General features: G+C 35.3%; 1 protein-coding gene across 1 annotated transcript in view; it reads left to right on the forward strand.

Annotated features, from left to right (window-relative positions):
* Positions 1-20,118, forward strand: part of LOC121408293 (multidrug and toxin extrusion protein 2-like) — an 83,012-nt gene that overhangs the window by 39,295 nt on the left and 23,599 nt on the right. The window contains exons 5-7 of the mRNA XM_041599708.1: positions 4,216-4,364; positions 10,156-10,198; positions 19,222-19,364. Coding sequence (XP_041455642.1) covers positions 4,216-4,364; positions 10,156-10,198; positions 19,222-19,364 — 335 coding nt within the window. The remainder of the gene's footprint in view (positions 1-4,215; positions 4,365-10,155; positions 10,199-19,221; positions 19,365-20,118) is intronic.

Consider the following 20,118-nt stretch of genomic DNA (forward strand, 5'->3'; position numbering starts at 1 on the left):
AGAATAAGTAATTGTTTTGCCACTTGTCAACATAATTATTGCGGTATAAATGTATTGAGTATATGAGCATGTTTTAAAGCGCATACATTCGTAATTCCGAAGCTTCGTTATTCCAAAGGTTCGATATTCCGAAGGTTCGTAATTCCAAAGGTTCGTTAGTCCGAAAACGAAATAAGGTTCGTAATTCCAAAGGTTCGTTAGTCTGAAAACGAAATGAGGTTCGTAATTCCGAAGGTTCGTTAGTCCGAAAACTATATGATTAACGAACCTTATTTCGTTTTCGGACTTACGAACCTTCGGAACAACAAAGCTTATTTCGTTTTCAGATTAACAAACCTTCGGAACATTGAATCTTATTTCTTTTTCGGAATATCGAACCTTCGGAATATCGAACCTTTGGAATAGCACCGGAAATGTTCGGATTAATGAACCCTTTTATGTTTTCGGATTAATGAACCTCGAGGTGTAGGCAATTTACGTGTTACGGAATTAAAGAACCTTCGGAATTACGAAGTGTAACCGTTTTAGAGAATATCAGGTACTTTCAGTTATACGGTGGGTCTGAAAGCCCTGATTGTTGACTCACTTTCTTAGGTGAAGTCCATTCCCAAGATGAGGGGAGGTGAGAGGGTTAGACCGTCAACAGATGTTTAGACAATTGTTACACTTGAAATAAAAGATGAAAACAAAATATAAAAACTTGCTTGGTTGAAGCAGTTATGTTTTTGTCTCACCTGCGAAGCAAAGTGAGACTATAGGCGCCGCTTTTCCGACGGCGACAGCGGCGGTGGCGGCGTCAACATCAAATCTTAACCTGAGGTTAAGTTTTTGAAATGACATAACTTAGAAAGTATATGGACCTAGTTAATAAAACTTGGCCATAAGGTTAATCAGGTATTACTGAACATCCTATTAGAGTTTCATGTCACATGACCAAGGTCAAAGGTCATTTAGAGTCAATGAACTTAGACCATGTTGGAGGAATCAACATCGAAATCTTAACCTGAGGTTAAGTTTTTGAAATGTCATCATAACTTAGAAAATATATGGACCTAGTTCATGAAACTTGGACATTAGGTTAATCAAGTATCACTGAACATCCTACATGAGTTTCACGTCACATGACCAAGGTCAAAGGTCATTTAGGGTCAATGAACTTTGGCCGAATTGGGGATATCTGTTGAATTCCCATCATAACTTTGAAAGTTTATGGATCTGATTCATGAAACTTGGACACAATAGTAATCAAGCATCACTGAAAATTTTGTGCAAGTTTCAGGTCTCATGATTAAGGTCAAAGGTCATTTAGGGTCAATGAACTTTTGCCGAATCGGGGTATCTGTGGAATTACCATCATAACTTTGAAAGTTTATTGGTCTAGTTCATTAAACTTGGACATTAGAGTAATCAAGTATCACTGAACATCCTGTGCGCGTTTCAGGTCACATGACCAAGGTCAAAGGTCAATGAACTTTGGCCAAATTGGGTGTATCTGTTGAATTACCATCATAACTTTGAATGTTTATGGATCTGATTCATGAAACTTGTACATAAGAGTAATCAAGTATCACTGAACATCCTGTTTGAGTTTCAGGTCACATGATCAAGGTCAAAGGTCATGTAAGGTCAATGAACTTTGGCCATGTTGGGTTTTTTTGTTGAATAACCATCATATCTCTGTAAGTTTATTGGTCTAGTTCATAAAAAGTGGACATAAGAGTAACCATGTATCACTGAACATCTTGTGCGAGTTAGAGTAGTATTCAAAGTCAGCACTGCTGCTATATTGAACCGCGTGATGCAGGTGAGACGGCCAGAGGCATTCCACTTGTTGTAAAAGGTAGACTCTTGAACTGTTTCCCAGAGGAGGATGTTGGCAGACCATTAAGGATGGACCTTGCAAGATTCAAAACAAATCAAATGTGTTCTATGATAAAGGAAATTGGTGAATTATCCATTGAAATACAGTTTTTGTTGGTGAATCAATTTCTCTCTCGGGATGCAGTGAGTAATCTATGTGCCTGCTTGATTCCTCCCAATATTTGTTCACAATAATGCCTACAAAAGGTTACATTGATAAAATGGTGAATATTTTAGTGTCTACTGATCCTCTTTATTATCAGTGCTCTATGCACTTCCATAGATTTGAGCTGCAAACCTATTTTAACTTTAGGGTGGGGTTATATTGTGTCACAGCCCTCCCCCTCCCCCAATTTGAATAGCATAATGTCACATATATACCCTGGTTTCTTGCAGTAAAAAAAACTTCATAAGAATGAAATGTGCTAATAATCTTTGAGTTTAACTTCTCTTAATTCTTCAACTAAAAACGTATACACAGTTATTGTACAGCACATAACAATACCAAACTGCAAATTATTTACTTCATGCATGTTATGTTAAAGGCCGAGTCCACCTCAGAAAAATGTTGATTTGAATCAATAGAGAAAAATCAGACAAGCACAATGCTGAAAATTTCATCAAAATCGGAAGTAAAATAAGAAGAAAGTTATGACATTTCAAAGTTTCGCTTATTTATAACAAAATAGTTCTATGAACGAGCCAGTTACATCCAAATGAGAGAGTTGATGTCACTCACTCACTATTTCTTTTGTTTTTTATTGTTTGAGTTATACAATATTTCAATTTTTACGAATTTGATAATTAGGACCTCCTTGCCTGAAACACAAAATGTTAAAATAATGGAATTCCATGTGTTCAGGGAGGAATGAAACTTAATTTCACATGACAATGACGAGAAAATAAAAATATTTCATATTTCATATAATAAAATACAAAAGAAATAGTGAGTGAGTGATGTCATCAGTTCCCTCATTTGCATACCGATTGAGATGTGCATATAACTGTTTTGTGAAATGAAGCGAAACTTTAAAATGTCATAACTTTCTTATTTTACATCCGATTTTGATGAAATTTTCAGTGTTATGCTTGTTGAATTTTTCTCTTTTTATTCAAATCAAGTTTTTGTTGGGGTGGACTTGTCCTTTAACCACCCTTGTGTTAACACTGCTTGGCCTACTATAAAACAATGTTGGACACATTAATAGACTTGACCAATAAATATTACCAGTATTGAAGACATGATCCTTAGAGAACTATTGTTGTGAAAAATTTTTGACTTTTGAGAGGTCATCGAATCAATTTATAATTTATTTTTACTGCACACCTAATTTTCGGTCAAATTTTCGAAATTTATTATTTTTTTTGCATATTCTGAATGCTGCACGTATGTGGTGCGTACATGTATGTGCATTGCGCAGAGTTTATGCCTTTAAAAGTCAGTGTGCATGATCTGCTTGATTTGACGATCTGGCTCGACCCCCTGTTTTGGGGGGAAATTAGCAGCTTCTAAAATGCGTACATGCACTTCTTTTCAAATATTGAGAGAATGAATACGAATTGTGGACAAAATTCTGTATATTAATAGAATGTATGCTTTGAATTGGTATAAATGATTGATCTGGTTTCTTTTAAGCATTTAGTTATGAGGTTCTGAAAAACATTCAAACTTTGAATCTATGCGATTATCTGGAAATCATGTTTTGAAGACCAGCCAAAGTTTGAGCCAGTTCGTAAAATCATTGACGACCTGTGCATCACCTGTGCTATACTGTACATATAGGTGATGAAGTTCTTTACAAAGTTGTCTTAGAGTTGGTTCTGTTGTGACTGATAAAAAGACTTTGGACACATTAGGACTTATATGACCAATAAATTTATATTACCTATTAAGATGGGACCCTTTGGGAACTGTTGATTTGGAAAATGATTGTCTTTTGAGAGGCCATAGCTTATTCAAGCTAACTTCATTTAATTACATAATTACAATGTCAAATTCAATTCCTTCACAACTAGTGCAACATCCTTCAAGTTTTTTTATGAAATATGAATTATATCCAATCAATATTTAAGTATGTTAACTTTTAGGTAATACTTTTAAAATTTGTGTCTATGTTGATAGATACTCCCACCAATACATTTCATTTTTATTATTGATATCATGTATTGGGAATGTACTTTAGTATGATAATCTCATTTCCCTTTAGTTTCAGCCCATCCAGTATTTAAAATTTTTGTTTTGTTGAATTATACTTTGCATGATCTGTCTCTGTCTTTGTAAATATGTTGGATTTTTATTGATCTACACATGTTAATGATGTAAATAAATGCAACTCAAACTTGATTATTTTTCAGTTTTATGGTAGTCCCAAGAAGAAACACATAGGAGTGATCTTACAACGTGGTATGCTGATCATGGGCTTACTCTGTTTTGTATGCTGGGGGATCCTCATCAACGCTGAAACTATCTTATTATTAGCACATCAGAGCAGCGAGGTAGCTAGGTAAGATTCCATTTGAAATGTTATAATAAGCTACTGAAATGAGATACAATTGATTGATCATTTAAGCATAACTTTTGTTTGTCTATCGCAAATCATGTACACAAATTTGAAATGCTCTAAGCTACTGAAATAAGATACAATTAATTGATCATTTAAAGTGATTGGTTAACATTGGTTTGACTTTTAAAAATCTGAGCTAGAAGGTCTCACTTGTCACCTGTGTCTGTGATATGTTACAAAAATGAAGCCCAGAAAAAAATTGCGTTCGAAAATAATTATTTAGTGCTTCAAAAATCGAAATATAAAGTGACCGGAAACAACATCTTAATTTCATACCTTACACTTGTGTGTACTATTTAGGTGTCTATAAGACGCCTATTTACAAAATTGGTGTTTGCCTTGTAGTTTCAGCTTTTCATTCTCAATAATGGTTGTTTTCAGGGTTTATTGGTTCTAATACATGCACTTGTACACATGTTTCATCTTGGTTTGAGAATTTTTTAAATCGGCTGCTCACAAAGTTAAACAATACCTTTAAGCATATATTTAGTATGTCTGTAACAAATCATGTACAAAAGTTTACAATCAGTTATAAATTAGATAATCTCTTTGTCACCCCCCCCCCCCTCCCCCCATGGCATTTATGTTACACATGAAGGTGAAGTTATAGTTTGAAGTGCTAGTTGACTGATCACTTTGATGAAATTGTGTCACTAATTAGGCGTGCAAGTTTTCAAAGAATGCTTTTAGAAATGCATATATATGAGGACAATTCAAATCGTTAGTTCCATCTCACGCAAGAGCAATCAAGGAAGCGAAAGAACATAGTGATAGATACAGATCAAAAAGATCAAATGTAACAAACCAATATTGAATATCATTCAGTTTTGTGTCTGATACTCCCAATAAAAAATTTCATTGTTGAATTAATCTGAAGAGTTGAATATAATTACAAATAGATAATATAGTTTTTCGTATTTAGATATGGGATATTGCTTTGTGATATTTTTTATTCTCAGATAATACAGATTGCCTACATGAAAATCATATAAAAAAATAAAGAATATTCATCAGAGTTGTATACCACAATCATGCTCGTTAATTCTGTTATGGAGGCAGACAATCATTTTAAACAGCTCAGAGCAAATGTCTAGACTCTTTTGTATTTACCTTTTTTAGTTCTTTTTGCAAATATTATTTTCTTTCACAATGCTTTAACCATTCTCTCTTTTTGGTGGTAACATATCAAGGTTAATTCCCTTTGATAAGATATACAAAATAGGAGACATTATATTCAAGTTTACTCTGCGGGTGTTCAAAGCGACTTTATTATCAAAATGTAAACATCTTTGATTCTTTTCAAGTTTGCTTGCATTGGTTTGCAGTGCTTCTGTTGAACAAAAATTACAGGTGGATTATGCACTGTTTCAATCTGTCTCTGGAGCAAGAACTTCCTTTTTAACATGGAAGATTTTGTTTTAATAATATCTTTAATAATTTGATTTATATTAATGAAATGTATATTTTCAAGTGGGAAAAAATACTGTAGCAGCAAATACATAGAGGCAACACTTTGTCTTCACTTTATACAGCTTTAAAGGTTTTATGGTTTAAAGGACAAGTCCACCCCAACAAATAATTGATTTGATTAAAAAGAGAAAAATCCAACGAGCATAACACTGAAGATTTCATCAAAATCGGATGTATATAAGAAAGTTATGACATTTTAAAGTTTGCTTGATTTCACAAAACAGTTATATGCACATCCTGGATGGTATGCAGATGAGGAGACTGATGACGTCATCCAATCACTATTTCTTTTGTATTTTATTATATGAAATATGAAGTATTCTAATTTTCTCATTGTCAAGTGAAATAGTGATCAACTCCTCCCTGAACATGTGATATTAACATTGCTTAATACTATGTGATTCAGTCAATTCGGTCCCTATGGTCATATCTGTAAAAAATAAAATATTGTATGATTCAAACAATGAAAAACAAAAGAAATAGTGAGTGATGGACATCATCGACTGACTCATTTGCATGTCACTGAGTTGTGTATATCACTGTTTTGTGAAAAATAAGCGAAACTTTAAAATGCCATAACTTTCTTATTTTACATCCGATTTTGATGAAATTTTCAGTGTTATGCTAGTTTGCTTTTCTCTTTTATTCAAATCAACATTTTGCTGGGGTGGACTTGACCTTTAAGTTTTGTTGAGTGTTCTATCAGTATGATCATACATGGTGATTATTCTATTACCAAAATCACAGAAACTACACTCCATCAATTTTACTCTCTTTTTTGCACATCCTATTACAAAATCAAGCACATTTTTTTTTCTCATTCATCAGGTCGTGTTCCATTGCATATTATTTTCCTGCCCCGCCCCCCCCCACCCTGTTTGGTGTTTGTGGAATGGAACTTGTTCCTCCTGTGAATTAGATTCTTTTACTTGGATGTTAAGGCATGGTCACACCGCCCAAGCATTGTTGGAGCGGTCGTGAAGCGGAGAGGAAAAAATCATCACCGCTCGCTCCCGTTCACCATTTTCGATTTCGATTGTTTTTATTTTGTTTTCGATTGTTTTTGATTTTTTTCCCCAATTTTGCGAGCGAAATTCGACCCGCTCCACAACCGCTCCAACAACGCTCGGGCGGTGTGACCAGGCCTTTAGGTCAAACTTGTATACCTTACACTTTGGTGGATCCAGGCATGCCCCCCCCCCCCCCCCCTCTATATTTTAGGAATCAACCATTGAACATAATTCTAAGCTTAATCTAAGAAATGTGCACACTCCCTCTAATTCGATATCCTGGATCCCATATAAAGGTTAGCAATTAATCATATAATTATTTTGAACGTATAATTTTACATCACAGTCAATGCAATCATGGACCTATACTCTTTCAGAGTAGCAGGTACATAATGCAATCAATCGTTCAAAAAAATGCTCTATGATAATTGCTAAGCTTTGTATTACAGTCCCTTGAAACAGCCACTGCTTTGCCTGTACATGACAGATTCTCTTAACTGCAGACAAAATCTTTCAACCGTAGATTGTCCAGTGTGATCCAGTACAGCTCTGATCTAGTTCAAATCTACCGCAATATTGCATGTATTTTTGTGTTGCTGGATCGAGTTTCATGTCAAGTGGGTTGATGGATGGTGTGATGAAAATCAAATTTGAACACTAAATTTGAAACTCTAGTTTGCAGCCAAGGATCCATAAGGAAATGTCCGGCTGAGACTTTATTTCTGTGGATGCTATTCATGAAGTATATTTGGTTTGCCATTCATTGTTAGTAATGTGTGCATGATATGCCTGATTTAGTGTTCGGGGAGCTTTTTAGGTGGTCTGTCTATGACAGATCACCTATTGTTTTCGTCAGAATTTTCTTTCTTTATTTCTTTCTTTATTCTTCACCTATGTTTGTCGCCAACTTTTCTCGGAATTGGCTGAATCAATTTTCCTGATTTTTTCGTCATACATAGAATCTATCATAGAGACGGCATACTAAGCTTTTGAAGGTCATATGGTTATGATGACGTCATCTACGCGCCATTTTGTAAAATTCTTCATTTGATCATATCTTCATTATCAATTATCAAAAATTAACAATATTTACATGACATTAACTTCAGGTCAAAGGTCAACTGCCAATGTCATCAAAGGTCATGTAAGGGTCATGACGCGCGCGTCAAAGGTAAAAAATTCTCCAAATGGCCTATAAATTTTTTTGGGTACGTTTCAGGTCATTTTAAGCATTTCAAAATTTGCGCGCGCGCGTTTCCGCGCGTAACGCCCTAACGCAACACAGAAACACCGTTTTTTTTTTACATCATTGCATTGATAATAAAATTTTGAACAATTTGATACCTTGATCAACCTTCTACAACCATTAATAACGAAAGTAACACCCGTTAAACTTTGCAGCACGTGTGCGCGCGAGCTCTCACTATAGGCCATATATGGGCAAAAACATGCCTATTGAAAATTCACTGTAGCTCTTTAAATAGTCCATTGACCCCCAATTTTGTTTTCATATATCGATAGAGTATTAGTTGTAGATTTGATTTCATGTCACCAATGTCCCTCAATTTGATCATGACGTCATCAAAATGGCGCCTAAACTAAAAATTTCATTTTTTCAAAAATGACGTCATCAAAGTTATGCAAATTTGGTTGTAACTTCTCGAATATCGATTGTTTTTCGCCCAGATTTGGATATGTTGTAGTTTAGAATGTAGTCTTCTCAGTTAACATGAATTTTCGTTTTGAGAAACGCATCATTGCGTAAAACAGCGATGAAAAGAGGCTTGTCATTTTTCCTCATTTTTGCGTGTAATCTCTATGGAACATGACTTTTTCTCAAAACTGGATTCGACATTCCTCTATTTCGTGAGCCATATCTCCATTTTTGAGTGTCACTTTTCCCTGGGCTTTTAGTATGATGTAGCTGAGATTCTAAGCTTTCGCCAGTGTTCCCTCCATTTTTTATCAGATGCCGGAATCATGCCCGTTTTTCACTTGCAAAATTGGAATTGTAATTCTCAAAATTGCTTACGTGTAATCTCTATGGGGAATATCGTGGCTCAATGGATAACGCATTTGACTTGCTTTCTCGAGGGCGGAGGTTCGAGTCCTGGGGTAAACAAGATGATTTTTTTTCCCATTTTTTTTTCTTTTTACCACCTCGTACATGATCCTTTATGATAATTTAAAGGTACAAAAGTTAAAATTTAGCAAGATAAAAGAGATTATAATTATTTTTTTCATATCACATGGATTGTCATACACTAAAGAGACCCTTTTCACAGTGCTTTATCATTTCCCGTCTTTCACAAGTATTCCATCCATAATGAGCATTCCATTGTCATCATGAAGATCATATTGATCTGCATGAACATGGTAATAGTGATCATGATGGCAATAATAAAGACAGACCACCTAATTCGTCCGCATGACGAATTAAATTCTAGTCATAAAGAGTTTTGTCTGATTTTAACTGACTACATGTAGTTTGCTCTCAGCCAGTGGCATACGCAGGGGGGTTACAGGGATTCAACCCCCCCCCATAAAAAAAATTTTGATGACCTTTTTTGGGGGGGGACTTGTCAATTTTTTTTTGGAGGGGGGTAGGAAACACCTAAAATTGGTGGTGAAGACCTTTTTTTAAATTATTTTTTTTGTTGTCATGATTTCATTCAACTTGAACCCCTCCCCCTTAAAAACTTCCTGTGTATGCTAAGTTCTTGTCTCAGCCAATTAGATACATTGATTTTCAGTAGCTTATAACATCTGTTGGTAAAAATCACTGAGAAAAAAGCTCTTCATGGAACACTCCCCAGGTTAAACTGTTTACTCTTCAGCCAAAGATTTGTCGAAAACTGATCAAAACAAAAATAAATCTAGTTCCTCAATAGCCATAGAATAGAATGTAGTTTGCCAGACTATAACTAAAAGATCATGAGATCACACATCGTATGCAAAGAATTTGAACTACTTTACTTGATATTCTGCCTTTATATAGAACTTTTAATGCATCATGACAGCATTTCAGCCATTTACAGATTATTACCACAGCCAACATATCCTGACTTGCCTGCTTACATTGTATGTACTTCCTTCATTCCCTGGGGAGCATTCAAACTCAGTTGCTAGACATGCTTTGATTTTGATATATCAGATATTTATTTATTTTACAGGAACTACCATAATATGTGTTTCTCTTGTGTATTATTTAATGTTCTATTATCATATCCAACTCTCTCTGTTTTTCATAGGTTGACTGGTGTATATTGCCTTATCTACATTCCGGCAGTACCTGTAAGTATCAATATATGTCATCTCTTACAAGTTATATTCATACAGTGTCTTTTAAATTCATTAGTGATAATACAATGAGCTCACCCCTTAAACTACAACAATTGTCCCACTCTATAATTAAATCATGAGACCTTAACTTTTATGATGATCCTATATTAGTGCTACATGTAAGTCACACTAATACCACCATAAAGCCATTTGAATTGTGAAACATTAGTCCTAAAAGTCAAATGATCTTTTATAAATGACATCATTTGGGGGATATTCGGTCGTTAGTGGTTCTAAATTACAAGCTAATCATCAAAGTTTACTACTTTGAATCAATCTTCAAATTTATCAACATCATGTGAACCCAGCTATTTCTTCCATTGTATCCTTTACTATCAACGATTGGGATAAAGTGATTCTGATCAGAAAGGCTACAAGTGACTATAATATGTGTCACCTGGTATAAGTTTTGCAGAAATGAAGGAAAAAAACCCTCTTGGTAGATGTTCACAATTTCACATCAGCTACATGTAGAGAAGAATGTGCCACTGCAGCAGTTTAAAAAAAAATATATAATTCAAGCGTGTGAAAATGGGGAATAGTTTTGTAAACTATTCAGAATGATTTTTCACCTAATAAATATATGTTTACATTCAAGAACACATCCAGCAATAGACGCATGTAATTTAATAACCGTGATCGTGATTGATAATCTTTCATACCAAAATGATACTCTTAAAAGGGATTCTGTCAGAACCTAATCTCATTGCCCCTCCCCCCATCCAGAAAACCGCGATTCAAGTAACAAATAGGCAAATAATTTTATTCCTTGAAATTGAATAAGTTAAATGTAGCACTACAGGTAACTATTCAGAATGAATTTTCACCTAATAAATATATGTTTACATTCAAGAACACATCCAGCAATAGACGCATGTAATTTAAGAACCGTGATCGTGATAATCTTTCATACCAAAATGATACTCTTAAAGGGGATTCTGTCAGAACCTAATCTCATTGCCCCTCCCCCCATCCAGAAAACCGCGATTCAAGTAACAAATAGGCAAATAATTTTATTCCTTGAAATTGAATAAGTTAGATGTAGCACTACAGGTAACTATTCAGAATGAATTTTCACCTAATAAATATATGTTTACATTCAAGAACACATCCAACAATAGACGCATGTAATTCAAGAACCGTGATCGTGATAATCTTTCATACCAAAATGATACTCTTAAAGGGGATTCTGTCAGAACCTAATCTCATTGCCCCTCCCCCCATCCAGAAAACCGCGATTCAAGTAACAAATAGGCAAATAATTTTATTCTTTGAAATTGAATAAGTTAAATGTAGTACCACAGGCAAAACAAATGTTTTTTTAAATATTTTTAAGGGCCAACTTTTCACAACCTACTGTTCTAAATTTGCAACATTAGGTGGTTTCAGACCGCCTCGAAGTTCGCCAGTTCCAGATATTCTCTGATCGGGAAATTTACCCCGATCAGAAAATACCAGGTATTTTGGTAATGTGAAAGCAAACTACGCGTAATATCCCCGAAAGAAAATACCCGCTAAATAGCAGGTACTTGGCGAAATTACGAGAACTTTCGTGGGGATTTTTCCAAGGTTGCAGGTATTTTGGCGATGTGAAAGCAAATTACGGGAACTTTTATCCCAGCGTGTCGTTGGGCGCGGCGGCATGGGTGGCTGCTGGGCTAGTGATTTTGAATCTCCCGCCTTGCCTGCTTATCAGACCACACTGCGCATGCTCGTAACTTCGGGAACTTATCCCGAAGGATGTGTTTCGGGGCGGTGTGAATGCAGGAATAATTAACGGGTATTTTTTAGCCTTAAAAAGTTCTCGTAATTTAACGGGGATTCTTGTGATCGAGGCGGTTTGAAACCGCCTATTGGATAAGCTTTACCATTGCAGTGAATGGGAATTTTCCGGGATCTGTTACAGTTTTTGAGGTCTCTTTTGAGCGCTTCAGGGGTGAAATCATCTCGACCCCCGTGTCATTTTGCCCCTGTGTGTACAATTTAGTGTATTTTCCTTTGCGCCTTTTCTTTCTCTGCATTTATTCTTGTCAGATGATCAGTGATGTCAGAGGTTTCTCTGTAAAGAAACATCTCTTTTTTATACAACACACACAAAATCGTTTTTTGAATATTTTTTCTGAATTACTTTTGTTTTCAAAATTGATATCACATACATTGTTCATATTATAAACACAAATTTACAACCAAATAATTCAGTGTCAAGGATATGTACAATTAATTCTTGTGATTTGATATTAATCAATTTATCATAATAACATCAATAAGATAGTTTGACTGCCATTATCTTCTTTATTTTAATTGAAAAAACACAAAGTATTGAAATTTTTTCTCATATATTGGGACTCTTCACCCCATTTCATTTGCAAGGTTCTTGTATCATTTTCATGTCATTTGCCAATAATTTTTTCATGTAGTTAGTTGGGTATTGATTCCTTAGGTCTCAAGGTTACAGTTTATGTTTCTAAAAGTTCTTTGTGCCAGCTGAATTTCACACTTAGTTGCTAAATATCAATTTAGTGTTAATAACCCTTTATGAAAAAAGAACCTTAACAGATTTAAAGTACCACAATCGCATTAAAGACTGTAAAATACTGAATTGTAATCATGAGTAGAGTGCTTCAATTATCTTTCAGTGGCACTTTATTCAAGAATTTCACCTTGTATATTATCCAGGTTGATATTATTATGGAGCTCTGCATAGTCTTTCTTAATTTTCTTTCCTTGATACCTCTGCCATTTAAAACTAAGGGTTCTGTTTCATAAAGACTGTTATGATAACAAATGCACAATTTTTATAACAGATTTACTATCAGCGAATCAGATTGGAGGACTTCAGTAGCTTTAACTGTTATTGTACATTTGTTATTATAAAAAATTTTATGAAATAGACCCCTGGTGTTTTATAAGCTGTACAATTTAAAGATTGACAGATAAGTTGATGTTAATCCTTTACACATTTTTTTTCATTCACGCTGTACCATTGTTGCGGTTGGAATAATATGAAGAAAGTCCCTGTATTATCGTAAATGGTGAAAATGAATTATTTTTTGACCAGATTGTGCAAAATGTATTATTTACACTTTATTGGACGTTTAAAGCGTAAAAAAAGTCCTTCCTATTGGATATCCATTCACCTCATTACACATCATTATGCTCTGGCATTGAAATAATTTCCCACACTTTGTTACCTTTGAAACAACACATATGCCCTCAGCTATTCCTTGGGCATGTTAGAACTGTTCCAAATGTACCTTGAGGGCGTATAGGCCATCGCACACATTACGACCCAACTGGTCTACGACTGATCTGCGACTGAGTGAAATGCAATGTGACATCACAGTTCCTGTCAACTTGAGAGTCACAGATTGGTGAGAGACAAAATCGCAAGGAAAGTCATAAGGATTGGACATATTGAATCCTTACAACTGGTTCGCAAGCTCAATCCAACTTCCAGCCAATCAGACAGCAGAGTCGCACTTAAATACCGATGCATATATGATGTGCATTGCTCATATGCAGAAGTGTCATTTTCTCAGTTGCTATGGCAAAAATTAAAAAGCGCCTGCGTGAGTCGCTCACAGCAGGGTTGTCGGATGGCAAGATGGGCGATGTCGAGGCTTATGACTACCTTTCAATTCATCTCTCCTGACCCAGTCACACGCGGACCAGTCGTAGACCAGTCAAGTCATAAGGTGTACGATGGCCTTCATTCTTACTAATACCCCTGATGATGTGTACATTAGACCCTGTTACATCTACTTAAATTTAAATTAGTCTAGTGGAAACAGGTTTATTATGGAAATGCTCAAAGCTGTCTTGGAAGCGATCTTCCAAACCAGTTTGGAAAACCACCTTGCGATGTGGTTTCCAAGACCGCTTTGCCTTGCTAAACTGGTTTAAGGGTAGGTGAGGTTTGGGGCTACAACTGTTCTTCAGGAAGTGATACTTCGCATGGGAGTGAGTGGAAGAAAGTCGGTGCATGTTGGGTGCGCTACTCAGTACACACTGTGTGTAGAATGCCTACACTTTGGTTTCAAATTTTACGCAAAACTTGTGATGGAACTAACAGCGTCCCCACAGCAGCAAGCCCACTTTATTGCCAGTAGATGTGGAGCGTCGTGGCCCAGTGGATTAGTCTCCGGACTTTGAAACAGAGGGTCGTGGGCTCAAATCCCAGCCATGGCGTGATTTCCTTCAGCAAGGAATTCCTCCACAGTGTGCTGCACTCAACCCAGGTGAGGTAAATGGGTACCAGCAGGATGCAAATCCTCAAAAAGCTGTGCGCACCTGAATACATGGTAGCCTAGCTTAGCCGGGTAATAATAATAGCAGGGCCCAATAGGAGAACAGTTTATGGAACTGAAGTGGCTACCCTGGGTAAATATACCATTATTATTATAACCTGTTCAGGAAATGGTGATGAGGACTACAGCGAAGCTATCTGCTAAATTTATTTTTAAAATTGGTTGAAGGGAAACCCATTCAAAAAAATAGAAGAAAAAAAAATGAAAAGAGTTTCCTATTTTATCATACTTTATCCAACAGAACAAAATTGACTTGAATCATACCAAACTGTATTGAAATTCTCTTTACAGATGTATTTTATTGAAAAATCTTGCATTCATTTATCATTATATAATTTACATTCTCAGGAAAAATGGACTTGAAATGGACCAAACTGTATTGAAATTCTCTAACAGATGTATTTTATTGAAATATCTTTCATTTATCATTATGTAGTTGACATTTTCAGGAAAAGATAGGATTAAAAGAAAATTACATTTACATTTTGTTATCGACAGCATTTGTTGTGGGCTGACGTTTAGAATGATGAAGTATCCTAGTTATGATTCAGGTCATACTTTGATAAGCGATACAAGCATTATTAAGCTGTTTTGTGTTGGCCTTAGCTAGCCTGGGGTGAGATTAAAATGTGATTTATATGACAGGATTATTTCCTACTAGTTGCCATATTCAAAAAAAGACAGCATCATTCACTCCACATGCTAAGAAATGGATACTGTAATTTACTGACAGCTTGTATGATGTATGTTTTAACCCATAAATAACATTGATAAGACTCTTCAGGCACCAAAGTATGCGCATTTAATAATCCTTTGACAAAATAAAAATATCTTTAAATGAAAGACAGCACCTCGGCCCCCCCCCCCCCCCCCCCCTCTTCACCACTGAAAATTAAAAAGTAATTTCTGTAGATTTTCTGTAATAGGTTTTAAGCATTTGAAGATTTTTAAAGTCATGTTTGCTTTCTAGGTATTGTGTTCATACTGAGCTCCAAATTCAATAAGCATGCTAGTTTGAATGCAGTATTACATCAGGGTCAATATGTCCCACTAAAGATTTATAACAGGTTTATGGCATTTTTATAAAAGTTTTACAAGAGGGGGCGATCTGTCCACCGACAATATATTTACCTGTACAACAGGTATACAACGGGGGATAGCCACTCCGTCAGTCTTTCAGTATATTTGAAAACTAATAAAGAATGTTGTACTAAACATATTCTCTCATTAGGTGGTTTCAAACCGCCTCGATCACAAGAATCCCCGTTAAATTACGAGAACTTTTTAAAGCTAAAAAATACCCGTTAATTATTCCTGCATTCACACCGCCCCGAAACACATCCTTCGGGATAAGTTCCCGAAGTTACGAGCATGCGCAGTGTGGTCTGATAAGCAGGCAAGGCGGGAGATTCAAAATCACTAGCCCAGCAGCCACCCACGCCGCCGCGCCCAACGACACGCTGGGATAAAAGTTCCCGTAATTTGCTTTCACATCGCCAAAATACCTGCGACCTTGGAAAAATCCCCACGAAAGTTCTCGTAATTTCGCCAAGTACCTACTATTTAGCGGGTATTTTCTTTCGGGGAAATTACGCGTAGTTTGCTTTCACATTACCAAAATACCTGGTATTTTCTGATCGGGGTAAATTTCCCGATCAGAGAATACCTGGAACTGGCGAACTTCGAGGCGGTCTGAAACCGCCTATTGAGGGTGCACCATTCTTGTGTGAAGAAGTAATCGGATTAAAGTAATCAGATTTTAGCATTTTACATATTGTGCTATTTACAGAAGCAAAGCTGTGGTGTGGTCATGTTTTTGTCTGTAAGGTGTCTCCTTGATAAGAAGGATTTTTTAAAAGGATGATTGCTACTTTGGCCAATTCTCATGGTATTGCTATGAAGTTCTCCCATGGATGCATTAAAATCCTTTGCAAAGACATTTAAACATTGCATATATAGCAGGTTTTCACACGATTTTTATAAACAATTGCAGATTAATTTGAAGTTTTTAAGCGTTGGTTGTATTATGTTGTAGTTTAGCCTCAAATAGAATTTATGGATGCACTTGGATAGCAATCATTAGGTTAATTCAATGATTAAAAGTACAAGGTTTCCTATGATTTAAGTTTTTCACAAGCTGCAGAGGGGTCACTCATAGTCATGTGGATAAGATTAGCAACACACTCAAAAGGACTTAGAACTACTGGAATCACTGCAACACTTCCAGCTCCATGATTTCATGTTGGATTCATACCTAAAAGTTTCATCTTAAAGGAATGGTCCAGCCTGGAGATATTTCTATTTCAAACAATAGAGTAAAATTCATAGAGCAAAATGCTGAAAATTGATCAAAATTGGATAACAAATAACAAAGTTATTAAATTTTAAAGATTTGCATTATTTCAGTGAAACAGTTCTAGGCATGTCTTATGAATATTCATTAGGTGGGCTGATGATGTCATATCCCACTTGTTCTTTTGTATTTTATTATATGAAATTAGGTTTATTTAAAAGTTCTACCAAGAACTAAAAAATTTGATTTTTAACTGCATTAAGTCATTTAAGTGCATTGTTTATTTATTGCTGCAACTTATTTCATCATAATGGAGACACATTATTTACACATGCATGCAAAAATAGTGAATCATTTATGATTTCATGTAATAACATTAGAAAAAAGGAAAGTAGGGATGTGATATTATCAACCCACCTAATGAATATTCACGACGATGTGCACATAACCATTTTTCACAAAATATTTTAACTTAAAATTCAACTTTGTTATTTCTTATCCGATTTGGATGAAATTTTCAGCATTTTGATCTGTGAATTTTACTCTATTTAATTAGATATAAATATTTTCCGCCTGGACCATCCCTTTAAAGAAAAAGTTATCATGTGGGCAGATCATTGTGGTTTAAAGGATGAGCTCTAGTCAAAAGATGCTTAGCCACCATATGAACATAACTGTTATGGGTAAAGTCTGAGCCACTCTTAGCTAGCAGCTTATCTTATTAACCCCATTCTGTTTCTTTCAGTGTAAAAAAAGGGGGGATCGAAGAAAGCTGCTAAGATATTGAGTGATCTATGTAAACTTTTGTTAAACCAGCCTGAATCTTTGGTAAAGGTTCAATATTGTGAAGAATTATATCTTAAGTTCCAATCATACAAAGGTATGGTGATCATTTATTATACTTTTTTTATTAATTCTTTGAGAAAAAGACAGTAACTTTATATTTGAGGTAATTTAGCACCCTCAGTAATGTTAGTATAAATTTTCCAATAAAAATGCACTTTAAATACTTATCTTACAAATTAAGCCATTGTTTTATCATGAAAATTTTATCCTGAAAATATCAGCTGATTCCTTATTTCCTGGCTTTCTACCAAAAGGAAAATTAACTTTATTTTGGTTTCAGCTGGTTCCTTGCTTTAGAAATGGCTTTATACCAAAAAAAAGAAAGAAAAGTCAGTTGAACTAAATTTTCATATGAAATATACATCAATATTGATCAATTAAAACACTTTTTGTCTCACCTGCATAGCAGAGTGAGACTATAGGCGCCGCTTTTCCGACGGCGGCGGCGTCAACATCAAATCTTAACCTGAGGTTAAGTTTTTGAAATGACATCATAACTTAGAAAGTATATGGACCTAGTTCATGAAACTTGGCCATAAGGTTGATCAAGTATTACTAAACATCCTATCAAAGTTTCATGTCACATGACCAAGGTCAAAGGTCATTTAGGGTCAATGAACTTAGACCATGTTGGGGGAATCAACATCAAAATCTTAACCTGAGGTTAAGTTTTTGAAATGTCATCATAACTTAGAAAATATATGGACCTAGTTTATTAAACTTGGACATAAGGTTAATCAAGTATCACCAAACATCCTGCATGAGTTTCACGTCACATGACCAAGGTCAAAGGTCATTTAGGGTCAATGAACTTTGGCCGATTTGGGGGTATCTGTTGAATTACAATCAAAACTTTAAATGTTTTTGAATCTGATTCATGAAACTTGGACATAATAGTAATCAAGTATCACTGAACATCCTGTGCAAGTTTCAGGTCTCATGATCAAGGTCAAAGGTCATTTAGGGTCAATGAACTTTGGCCGAATTGGGGGTATTTGTTGAATTACCATCATAACTTTAAAAGTATGTTGGTCTAGTTCATAAAACTTGGACATAAGAGTAATCAAATATCACTGAACATCCTGTGCGCATTTTAGGTCACATGACCAAGGTCAAAGGTCAATGAACTTTGGCCATAATGGGGGTATCTGTTGAATTACCATCATAACTTTGCAAGTTTATTGATCTGACTTTTGAAACTTGGACATAAGAGTAATCAAGTATCATTGAATATCCTGTGCAAGTTTCAGGTCACATGATCAAGGTCAAAGGTCATGTGAAGTCAATGAACTTTGGCAACATTGGGGATATTTGTTGAATTACCATCCTATCTCTGTAAAGTGTATTGGTCTAGTTCATAAAACGTGGAAATAAGAGTAACCAAGTATCACTGAACATCTTGTGCGAGTTATAGTAGTTTTCAAAGTCAGCACTGCTGCTATGTTGAATCGCGTGATGCAGGTGAGACGGCCAGAGGCATTCCACTTGTTATGTCATATCATCCACATATTTATCATTCTTTTTTTCAGGGAGACTACGTTTCCATGTTGCTCATCAAATATCTACAGTGTCAGAGCCGACTACTGCCTGTCGTCGTGACAACATTGATCACAAATGTGATAGCTGCTGGTCTTTATTATGTCTTCATTTATGTTTTTGATTTGAAATTAGTGTGAGTGAAAGCTTTTAATCATTGCAAATTAGAAAAGTAATTGTTGGATCTGAGTTCTGGATCTACATGTATTTTAATCTTATGTCAAGATGGTAGAAGTATGAATTAAATGCTATATTTCATTGATGATGATTGCTTTAATGCTATGTTGCAATTTATTAAGTATACAACAGACAGGACCAATTCATACACTGTATTTACATAAGAGTTAATACAATTATATCTTTTTATCCTTTTAAAAGTAATTCTAAAGCTTTCCCTTTTGTCTCACCTATGAAGATCAGCAGAGACATGTTGGTCCATTAGTCCATTACATAAATGTTCAAGTTTTTGTTCAACTTTATTTCTGCATCATTTGTTTTCACTCTTGGTACATACGATCCTTGGGTAATACCATATGTGTGTCTATGAGGATGATGGGGTCAAAGGTCATCCAGGGGTCAAAAGGTCAATTTTTTGTTCAAACTGCTCTCATTTCTTTATTTTTGCATCAATTTTGATCACACTTGGTTCAAATAATCCTTGGGTAATACTCCATGTGCTCTCATGAGGATGATGGGGTCAAAGGTCAACTAGGGTAAAAAAAAATCATATTTCATACTTTATTGATCATGAAATCAGGCGAGACTTGCGGTACGTGAACCTCCTTGTTAGTTTATTTACTCTTACTATTCCTAATTCTTGTTAATGAATGTGTTTTTGTTTGAGGAATAAGTGCTTGCCTGTAACAAAATTGTTTAAAGAGGTACAATAC

This window comes from Lytechinus variegatus, chromosome 2, assembly GCF_018143015.1.
Source record: "Lytechinus variegatus isolate NC3 chromosome 2, Lvar_3.0, whole genome shotgun sequence".
Lineage (NCBI taxonomy): Eukaryota > Metazoa > Echinodermata > Echinoidea > Temnopleuroida > Toxopneustidae > Lytechinus > Lytechinus variegatus.